This window comes from Haliotis rubra, unplaced genomic scaffold (genome assembly GCF_003918875.1).
Source record: "Haliotis rubra isolate DU_JTF1 unplaced genomic scaffold, ASM391887v1 Scf128, whole genome shotgun sequence".
NCBI classification, from domain to species: domain Eukaryota; kingdom Metazoa; phylum Mollusca; class Gastropoda; order Lepetellida; family Haliotidae; genus Haliotis; species Haliotis rubra.
In genome coordinates this window covers 1,857,347-1,867,552 of record NW_025765203.1, presented here as the reverse complement: position 1 = coordinate 1,867,552, position 10,206 = coordinate 1,857,347, and the positions used below count along the sequence as shown (strand labels likewise).

General features: G+C 40.5%; 2 protein-coding genes across 2 annotated transcripts; both read left to right on the top strand.

Moving 5' to 3' along the window:
• The first annotated feature begins 264 nt into the window (after positions 1 to 264).
• On the top strand, positions 265 to 4,921 carry LOC124266785 (glycosyltransferase family 92 protein C33H5.2-like). The gene is made up of 2 exons (XM_046701587.1): positions 265 to 1,196; positions 3,844 to 4,921. Exons 1-2 carry the CDS (start codon positions 823 to 825, stop codon positions 4,736 to 4,738), a joined length of 1,269 nt encoding a protein of 422 aa, XP_046557543.1. The 5' UTR covers positions 265 to 822; the 3' UTR covers positions 4,739 to 4,921.
• Positions 4,922 to 8,957: 4,036 nt separating this feature from the next.
• On the top strand, positions 8,958 to 9,857 carry LOC124266811 (hyphal wall protein 1-like). The gene has a single exon (XM_046701615.1). It carries the CDS (start codon positions 8,958 to 8,960, stop codon positions 9,855 to 9,857), a length of 900 nt encoding a protein of 299 aa, XP_046557571.1.
• The last annotated feature ends 349 nt before the right edge of the window (positions 9,858 to 10,206 follow it).

Genomic DNA, 10,206 nt, shown 5'->3' with positions numbered 1-10,206 from the left:
CCTTCTCCAGTACGGCAATATTTGCACCCCTTCCGGAAGGTCTACATTTTAGGTACCACCCTCTCACACCTTCTCCAGTGCGGCAATATTTGCACCCATACCGGAAGGTCTACATTTTAGGTACCACCCTCTCACACCTTCTCCAGTACGGCAATATTTGCACCCCTTCCGGAAGGTCTACATTTTAGGTACCACCCTCTCACACCTTCTCCAGTACGGCAATATTTGCACCCCTTCCGGAAGGTCTACATTTTAGGTGACACTCTCTCACTCCTTCTCGAGTACGGCAATATTTGCACCCGGAATAGGGGGTCGCTTTCAGGCGTTTGTGTCTGTACATATGACACACACAGATAATGTTTATCTGCCCACAGAATTCATTCATGAGCTGACTACGCGGTCCGAGGGGTTCGCGAGAGCGCTATACAAATATCAAGTGTCGCCATGGCCTCGCTATCGTACCGTATAACCACGCAAAGGCCCGGATTGTGAACGAGGTCGATCTTCCTGCATACCAATAGGCTCTGATGCGAGGACAACATTGTCAGGCCTTAACACGCCAGGATTGAGACATGGGAGACCTGGATTTATCTGAAACAGTTCATACACTGTCATAACGGTTGACTAGAGTTCATTATACCATAACCTAAATTCAACTGGATTTCAAAACAGGAGACAGCTGTATATCCAGCTTATTCTGCCTCCAGCCATGTTCGTACTAACCTGTGATATTTCTGGGATGAATACATATTGATGCTTATAGGTTGATGGGAACCTACTCGGTTGTAACTTCCATTTGAATATTTGCGATTTTACAAGGTTATGATTTGTTTAAGATCGCTAAGGAGACGATTGCCCCAGATGAAGAATATATTCAAGAAGAAAATACTGTTCCTTCTTTTGTGTGCCGTAGGCTGTCTTGTATATGTTTGGATGACGGAAGATCAGGTGTCTTTTGGACCGGTCCTGAATCACAAATGGACATTGGTCAGCGGTTCGGCGGATCTGTACGTCTTCAGCGCGTATTTCACTGGACGTGACCACCTGGTGAGAATCGTCAGCGTAGGTCCCACCTTGAGCAAGGGCAGGGTGGTGTGTTCCTATTACTTCCTGAATGACGTCACGGACAAGGTGGAGGCTGGGGAAGAAGATGTGTCAGGGACCATACATCAAATGAGGGATCATCATGGGATGACGTAAGTATTATCATCATCATTATCATCATCATCTTTTGTTGTTCTTGATGGTGGTGGTCTTCGTCGCCGTAGTAGTAGTAGTAGTAGTAGTAGTAGTAGTAGTAGTAGTAGTAGTAGTAGTAGTAGTGGTGGTGTTCGTTGAGGGTGGTAGTAGTAGTGAGTGAGTGAGTGAGTAAGAGAATGAGTGTGGTTTTACGCCGCATTTAGCAATATTCGAGCAATATCACGGGGGGCACCAGAAATGGGCTTTGCACTTTGTAACCATGTGGAGAATCGAACCCGTGTCTTCGGCGTGACGAGCGAACGCTTTAACCACTAGGTTAGTGATGGTGGTGGAGATAGTGGTAGTAACTGTTAATTACTTTGGGCAACTTGTAAGTTAACAACAGACAGACATTACGCCACGACATCATGTAAACTGAACGTCATCAAAGAACCTTTGATGTATGGGAGTAAAGAAGTGTCCTAGTGAAATGTCAGTCTAATGTCATCATAACATTTTATTGTAATAACTGCAATAATGCCGAGAAACGTCGACAACTACAAAAGATGTCGTTTATAATTGTGCCAGGTTGTATTTTGTTCGGTATTAGTATGTTCAAAACAGTTCCGTTTCGACTGATTTACAATCAAATTTTCACCAGTTGACGACGGTTTCGCATCTCTGATAATCATCTACATTTGTATTCACATCAACAAACACATGCAGGTCTAGTTCACTCCAACCAGCACTTGTTGAACATTTGACTGTGAAAGGTCTTCCATATAGCCTCAACGCTTGGCTGGTTGATGCACACTATACAGTGCCCTGTGATTCTATTTACAGTCACAACGAGCTTGACAACCACTGAATGGGTTTTATAGAAATAACATTGATTTCACGGTATAATGCACCTTGTTCTCACAGTCGACTAGTCAGTGTAGACATCTCTGTGTAACCTGCCGGGGGGGTGGGTGGGGGGTTGTCTCTATTCGCCTACATCTCAATTCGAAGTAGAATTTTGTTGTTACAGTAGATCTATAGTCTCCTTGGTGTTGTGCCGGTGTTGTTATAAGGGATTAAGTCACTGGGTGCTGTAGAAATTCTGAACTATGTTATGGAATATAATTTCCATTTGAGTTTAGCTCACTGAGATTATAATGTTACTGATTAATGTGTTCATTCAACCAGTGCCATACAGTACATACATGTCTTACATATTGTATAAATACCATCAAGTTACAATAGCTAGTATCATTTTCACAATGGCTCATGGACAGTTAAGAGTTCAATTACAAGTTCCTTCCTACTTCACGCGGTGGTACTTCCTACTTCACACAGATACCGTAGATGCACTCTTATTTCAGTTTATATTCTGGTACAGTCAAGAGCAGTTGGTCAGCTGATCGGAGACTTCTAGAGGGCTTGTAGTTGACAAACATCTCCTGAAGATAGGCAGGGGCAGTGTTGTGAAGGGACTGGTAGACTAAAGGAAGCATCTGAAAGTCAATCCTGTCGCGGATCCTCAGTCAATGCAGTGACTTTAGGCTTGGGGTGATATGAGAATGCAGCTTCCTGGATATGATACGGGCAGCTCTGTTCTGTATCATATGGAGTCTGTTCAGCTCATCTCCACGAGTAGGCTGTTAGATTAATCCAGACGAGACAGGATCAGTGATCTGGCCAGAGTGGCTGTAGTTTCAGCTGTAAGAAGATAAAAATGAAAATGACATTTGTTTGTAGAGATAGTCTACTTGCTTTTTTCATAGTAAGAGAAGAGTCAATAAAAACATCAAGGTTTTTTCATGGGGAGAGATAGAAATCAGACTGTCAAATCTTCAGTTGGGTTAGCCGGGATTTTTGCTGTCTAGATGGTGTGCAATGATGATGGCCTCTGTCTTTTCATCATTTAATTTAAGCATGTTGGTTGACATCCTGGATTTGACATTGTTAAGACAGCTTTCCATGTTAATCAGAGATGCCATCTGGTTTGCTAAGATGGGTCTGAAACTGTCAGCCAACTGGGAGTTATGGGTGTTACACTGATGAAGCACATGCTGCTCTGATGTCCCAGTGGTCTTGCGTACATGGTGAATAAGATGGGACCCAGCACAGACCCTTGAGCGACGCCACAAACCAGAACTTCAGTATAGGACATAGATTTGTTAATGTGGACAAACTGTTTCCTATCTGCAAGGCACACACACGCACACACACACACGCACACACACACACACACACATACATACATTACACTCAGGTAACTCTTCGCTGGTTTATGATTAAACAATATCTCTACCGTTACCGTTAATTCATGTCGTCAATTGAAATTATAGCCAGTCGATAAATCTGGAAGGTTTTGTCACGGTATTCGTTTCCACAATACCTTTTCAGGATCTGATGGACAAGTCGATAAAAGTGTCAGACCTTTATTACATTTCTGTTGTAATTGTTTGTTTTCGAAGGTGATGTTCCTGCATAGGATCCGAATTGTTTTTTTCGAATTATGTGCCATCTTTTTGTGTTTTGAGTGCGGCCCCCTTTTCAAGTCAAAAGGCTGTCTTCGCATGTAATACAATAAACAATATAATGTTCAGGAATTTGTAAGAAGCGGTCGTAAGAAATATGTCATTCTTATCTAATTAATGTCGCCCATTTCTATTCCAGATTCAACACCCTTGAAATAACCTGTCCTTTAAAGAAGGGAAGCTATCCACATTTTATTGGGCTCTCCGCTACAGGGAAACCAAGTAATTACTTGAAGATCAACTACCCACCTACACGAAGTTTTAAAGCCAAATTCACAGTCTGCATACCCCCGATTCATTCAAATTTCAGCCACACGACAGAAGTCGTTCAAACTCTTGAATTTGACCAGATGCTAGGTGCAAGCGACTTCACCATCTATTACACGTCTGCATCACCGGAAGTGGATGCTGTTCTGCGCATGTACAGAGATGTCGGGGTGGTGAAAGTAGTCCCGTGGTTTATACCAGATGTTGATGTACATTATCATGGACAGATCGCTTCCGTTCGAGACTGTTTCTATAGGAACATGCATACGTCGGATTATATTGTGTTCAAGGATCTTGATGAGATACTACTGCCATACAAACACCGAACATGGCAGCAACTCTTGGACAACATCCTTGAACGCCACTCACGAGCAGGAGCATTCATCTTCCGGAATTCATTCATACATAAACTCGGTCCAGACGTCACGGATAGCATGAAGAGTGCTGATATTCAAATTGCAAAAACATTCGGCCTCTACACGCTTCTTAAACGGCAGCGTCAGACAGAGATTTGGAAATACAACCTACGTGCTAAATTCATTGTTAACCCCTTGAGAGTACATAATGTAGAAATACACGAGGTGAAGGATATAATGGAAGGATATACTCGTGAAGTGGTTGATGAACCATTGGGTCTACTATTCCATTATAAACAATTTACTGATGCAAAGATCAAGACTGTGAATGATCCTGCGGCTGCACGGTATCGCGAGGAACTGATAAACAGGGTCAAAAATACCTATCACGTTTTGAATACTCAGTATTGAAAGAACACACTCACTGACTCCACATGAAGAAAAGAATGTGAGAGAACACGGAGTTCAATATCTTTACATTGACTTACACTGTGCTCAATCATTCTGATGCACCTCAACATCTAAAGTCTCTACTCTGCCCATACCATCCAAGTCGACAACTAAGATCAGCCAACAGCAGTTTACTAGGAAAAGGAAAACCAAGTTCTATGGATAGTCAACTTCTTTATTGCAACGAGTGCGACGTTTCGGTGTAGATAATTGCTTGATAACGGTGTAGTACCTACACCGAAACGTCGCACCTATTGCAATAAAGAAGTTGACTATCCATAGAATTTGGTTTTCCTTCATCTTTACAACTTCTCTGAAAAAAGCAATTTACTAACTGTACCCGAAGCACAAACAAAAATGGCTGATAGGTAATTTTCTGTGTCAGCTCTGCGACTCTGGACATCAAGCAGGCGGCAGACAATCAAACTTTCAGGAAACTCCTAAAAACGTATTTGTTCAGACAGGCATATGCTGACCTGCTAGACTGTAACAGCGCCGTTGAGCAGGTGCTGCAGAAATGAAATATATTATTATAGTATGAGGCTACTCTGTCTTGTCAATGTTCCGATGACGTGGCAGTACCAGGATACGAATTTCTAAAAGTAGTGCACAGGTGGCCCATCATTCGTGACCAACTCGTGTTATTCCGGGACACGCCGGAGGTTACGGAAAGGGGCGAGTGGTGACGAATGGGGGCCTGTATCCACAGCTTTACGAGCTGTCGTAAAGGTATAGTTCGCGATAGGCGTTACACGAATATCGTAGCGCTTCGAACACTTTTTTTAATCGGACCCAAAAATTTAAGCGAGTGAAAGAATAGTATGGTTGTCCGTTAGCGATTGGATTATGTCTGTGAAAATGAAATATTTGACACTTAGATCCATTTATATTGCATTTTGTGATCTCGGGCAACATTGACGCCGTCCAAAACTGTACATTCAACTGTAGAATGAATATGGGTTCGTTTTCCAGTTGGTTGGTTGTCGTTGTTGTTGTTGTTGTTGTTTAACGCCGCATTCAGCAGTAATCCAGCTATATGGCATCGGCCTGTAATCCACTTACAAATTCGCCACAATTATGATCCTTGTCAAGCCATATTTGTTTGTTTATTGTTTAAGGCCGCACCTCGCAATACTCAAGCTACATTACACCGGTTTGGACCTGACAAATCAATGATTGATGTTATGAGCGAAAACGCCCAATCTGTCAGTGAACAATAACAACTAATTAACCGAGAATGACCATCCGATCCACAAAGTGACCCGCAAAGTGGACATCCGATCCACAAAGTGGATTTATAAAGATAAGCCTGGCTTGCTGGAGACCAGTTCTAGCCTGGAAGTACTGGGAGCCGACTTTGGATCTTGAGTCGTTTTGTATAGGATAAACAGTCCATATACGATCATTTAAAAAATACAAGTTTCGTGTTGGCAATACAAATGATATTAAAAAATTTTATATGAAATTATAATAATACTTTCTTTTTTCCTAAGATGAAAGATTTTATTCTAATCGTTTGTTTGAATTGTATACATGTGCATATCTGCAATAAATAGTCATTGCCAGTTGCATCAAAAGCTGTATACACTAATACAAATTGACAATTTCCATCTTCTGTGCCTTGATAGTCTAAAGTAGGACACTGCAACACCAACACCCACTGTACATGCTCACAAGTCTTCCACAGTTCACTTAGGAATCTCAACCTCGATAAACTTCCAGCATCCGTAGCGAAATGTATTAATAATTGAATTCCATGAGCAAACTCTGTCTTCCTTGACACAACAGCTTCTACAATTCTACATGTCGGTAAGATTTGCATGCATGCAATTGTCCCCAGCAGTAATATTGCTAATAAAGGCGTTGGTAATAGCACATATCCCAATTTTGATTAAAATATTAACAGCACAATCCTTCAACATGCTTATTGTTTGAACATATTTTATTCAATGTTGAAAGGGATTGGGCACAAGATATGTAACATATTATCGCCCGCTCCCACCAGAAACATAAACAATAATGAATGGAAGTAATGAATGGACATGATAATATACTCATGCCAATAATGGTTGTCACCCCCTTCATTATGACAACCATTATTGGCATGAGTATATTAAGACATATTAATCGAAGCGCTTACTTCATACAATGTATTTATGCACATGACTAAAGATATTTTGATTAATAGTATTTGGCAGAACTGGGTTGCCGAAAAGAATGGTATCAATGTCTAAGTGAACTATTAATAGTACAAAGTCTTGCTTCAGCTCAAAACGGCAGCTGACAAATTTTGGACATTTTAAAAAGAAATGCTTAGCATCTTCCACCGGAGCACCACAATTGCAAGCTTTACTCTCTGATAAATTAACACGAAAAGATCTGCATGTAATGAACTACACGAATGTCTTAACTTCGTGTGTAGTATATTTGTCTTTCTTTCACCAAATAGAAAATATTTTGGAACTTCGTCAATTTTTTCAGATAACTTTAATTTAAACGATGGTAATGAATTTGTACATTTTGTTGTACAGGAGAGAACATTCCAGAAACTTGCAGAATCATAAATAAATGACTACTGTAGAATTGAGGTGCGAAATTTAGGAATAGCCAAGTCGGATTTGTTACCCAAGTTGTATCCGGAAATGGTTTCAGTGAAAGGTGGAAGTAAATCTATCAGGTAATCAGCATATTAACAATTTTGTTAAATGTATAGAGTTTTCTTTGTGTTCGTCTAACTTTCAGTGGTAACCAACCAGTTTCACAGTATAAACTTGAAGCGGATTTAGGCAATGCTTATTGAACTTCTTTATTTCCTAACGCGCTTGTGTTTGGATTTTCCGACCGCTTCACTTAGTTTAACAACGGTTCAGCCTACAAAGTGCCAAGACTCACGTATGTGCTAAAGGTTTTAATTTGGCATACAAACGATATTGTTTTACCGCCCAACTCTCCCCTACACTCGACAATCGACATATGTATCATAGTTTAATTATAGTTTATTATGTACGCACTTGTTAAACCCGGGTTTATTAACACAACTGATCCAAAATACAAATGAATTAAAAGAATAAAAAGTAGAACAATCTGCTTATTTACCTCCCTGATACGGTGTGATCGAGCTCATAGCGGGCGCTTAACGAAACTTCCCGCACGAAAGCTTTGAACAGTCATGGGTTCTTCAGATGTGATGTCATTGTGTGATGACGTCATCACGATCTTCCTGACTGTAAGTAATGATAATGATGATACTGATAATTAATTTATATATCGCTGTTTCCAAAAAAGCGTTTGCACAACGGCGCTGAAGAAGAAAGTCTGAAAGACTTTGAGAGGGATATTGATGGATTTTTAAGGCTTTTTTTTAAAAGTCTTTACAGTTGATTTCCCTAAACCATTTACTTCTCACATTATTTCAACACCGCAAGCTCAGTTGTTGTTGTTTTTTTTATCAATAACGAAAATAACTTCTGGTCAATATTTCATCCTAACCAAATTCAATAATGTCATAGACAGAGCATTATTGTTAAAAGCGGCGAATTCCGATGCCCTTATCATCACTGTTTGTTAGTGATTAGAACAGTGATTTTTTTTTTTAAATTGTATTTTGTTTGTTTGTTTTGTTTTGTTTTTTGTTGTTGTGTGTGTGTGTGTGTGTGTGTGTGTGTGTGTGTGTGTGTGTGTGTGTGTGTGTGTGTGTGTGTGTGTGTGTGTGTGTTGTTGTTGTTGTTGTGTGTGTGTGTTTTGAAATGATAATCGTACACGTGCAAATTTCACCTCACACACCAATCATCTTTCAAGAGCGATTACTGTACAAACAACTATGGTCATAAGGAAGTGCAACTGGTGATGCACTCTCAAAACGTTCATTAATTTTTATAAACGTAAGTTAAATATGAAGTTCTCCTACTTTTGTGGAAGAGTATATTAAGGAGTGGGATTTGTCAGCGTTTGTTAAATGACGTCAGTATTTTACTAAGGCTTCATTAGATGTTTGTAAAATCGTTCATTTTGATGTTGGTCCGGGGCATAAAAGGATCGTCCATTTACCGCTGTGATATCGATCACAACGGAAGGATTGTTGTACTTTATTTCTGAACAGAAGAACTGCCAAGGAGGTTGGATAGATTATAAACAATTGGCGTGTAATGAATGGATTAATGAAATTATGAACAAGTACTGAATGATCAAGAACAAGCAATGTGACGATCATCAGATCAAGAACAAGCGATGTGACGATCATCAGATCAAGAATAAGCCATGTGATGATCATCAGATCAAGAACAAGCGATGTGATGATCATCAGATCAAGAACAAGCAATGTGACGATCATCAGATCAAGAACAAACAATGTGACGATCATCAGATCAAGAACAAGCGATGTGATGATCATCAGATCAAGAATAAGCCATGTGATGATCATCAGATCAAGAACAAGCCATGTGACGATCATCAGATCAAAAACAAGCCATGTGATGATCATCAGATCAAGAACAAGCGATGTGATGATCATCAGATCAAGAACAAGCGATGTGATGATCATCAGATCAAGAACAAGCCATGTGATGATCATCAGATCAAGAACAAGCCATGTGACGATCATCAGATCAAAAACAAGCCATGTGATGATCATCAGATCAAGAACAAGCGATGTGATGATCATCAGATCAAGAACAAGCCATGTGATGATCATCAGATCAAGAACAAGCCATGTGGTGATCATCAGATCAAAAACAAGCCATGTGACGATCATCAGATCAAGAACAAGCGATGTGATGATCATCAGATCAAGAACAAGCGATGTGATGATCATCAGATCAAGAACAAGCCATGTGATGATCATCAGATCAAGAACAAGCCATGTGACGATCATCAGATCAAAAACAAGCGATGTGATGATCATCAGATCAAAAACAAGCCATGTGACGATCATCAGATCAAGAACAAGCGATGTGACGATCATCAGATCAAGAACAAGCCATGTGATGATCATCAGATCAAGAACAAGCGATGTGATGATCATCAGATCAAGAACAAGCAATGCGATGATCTTCAAATCCTGAAAAAGCGATGTGATGATTAACCAAACTCGCTGTCCTGAAAACAGGGTGGGGTAGCCTTGTGGTTAAAGCGTTCGTTCGATCGTCACACTGAAGACCCGGGTTCGATTCCCCACATGGGTATAATGTGTGAAGCCCATTTCTGGTGTCCCCCGCTGTAGGGCTGGGACGGGTCCAAATTTTCTACCCGGGTACCCGACCCCCTATTACCCAACCCGACCCGGGTACCCGTTATAACACTAATTGCGAGTTCTTCTCCTTCAATAAAATCAGTTATGACTGAGATTAAGAGTGGCGTCTGGAAATATTTTGAATACGTCACATCATGCACAAAGACAAAATGCACTTTGTGCACAGTGCAGCTAAGTCAGA

Coding starts and splice junctions, on each gene's coding strand:
- LOC124266785 (XM_046701587.1), top strand. CDS start 823: ATGATTTGTTTAAGATCGCTAAGGAGACGATTGCCCCAGATGAAGAAT. Junction 1,197..3,843: donor AGGGATCATCATGGGATGAC/GTAAGTATTATC, acceptor TTTCTATTCCAG/ATTCAACACCCTTGAAATAA.
- LOC124266811 (XM_046701615.1), top strand. CDS start 8,958: ATGATCAAGAACAAGCAATGTGACGATCATCAGATCAAGAACAAGCGA.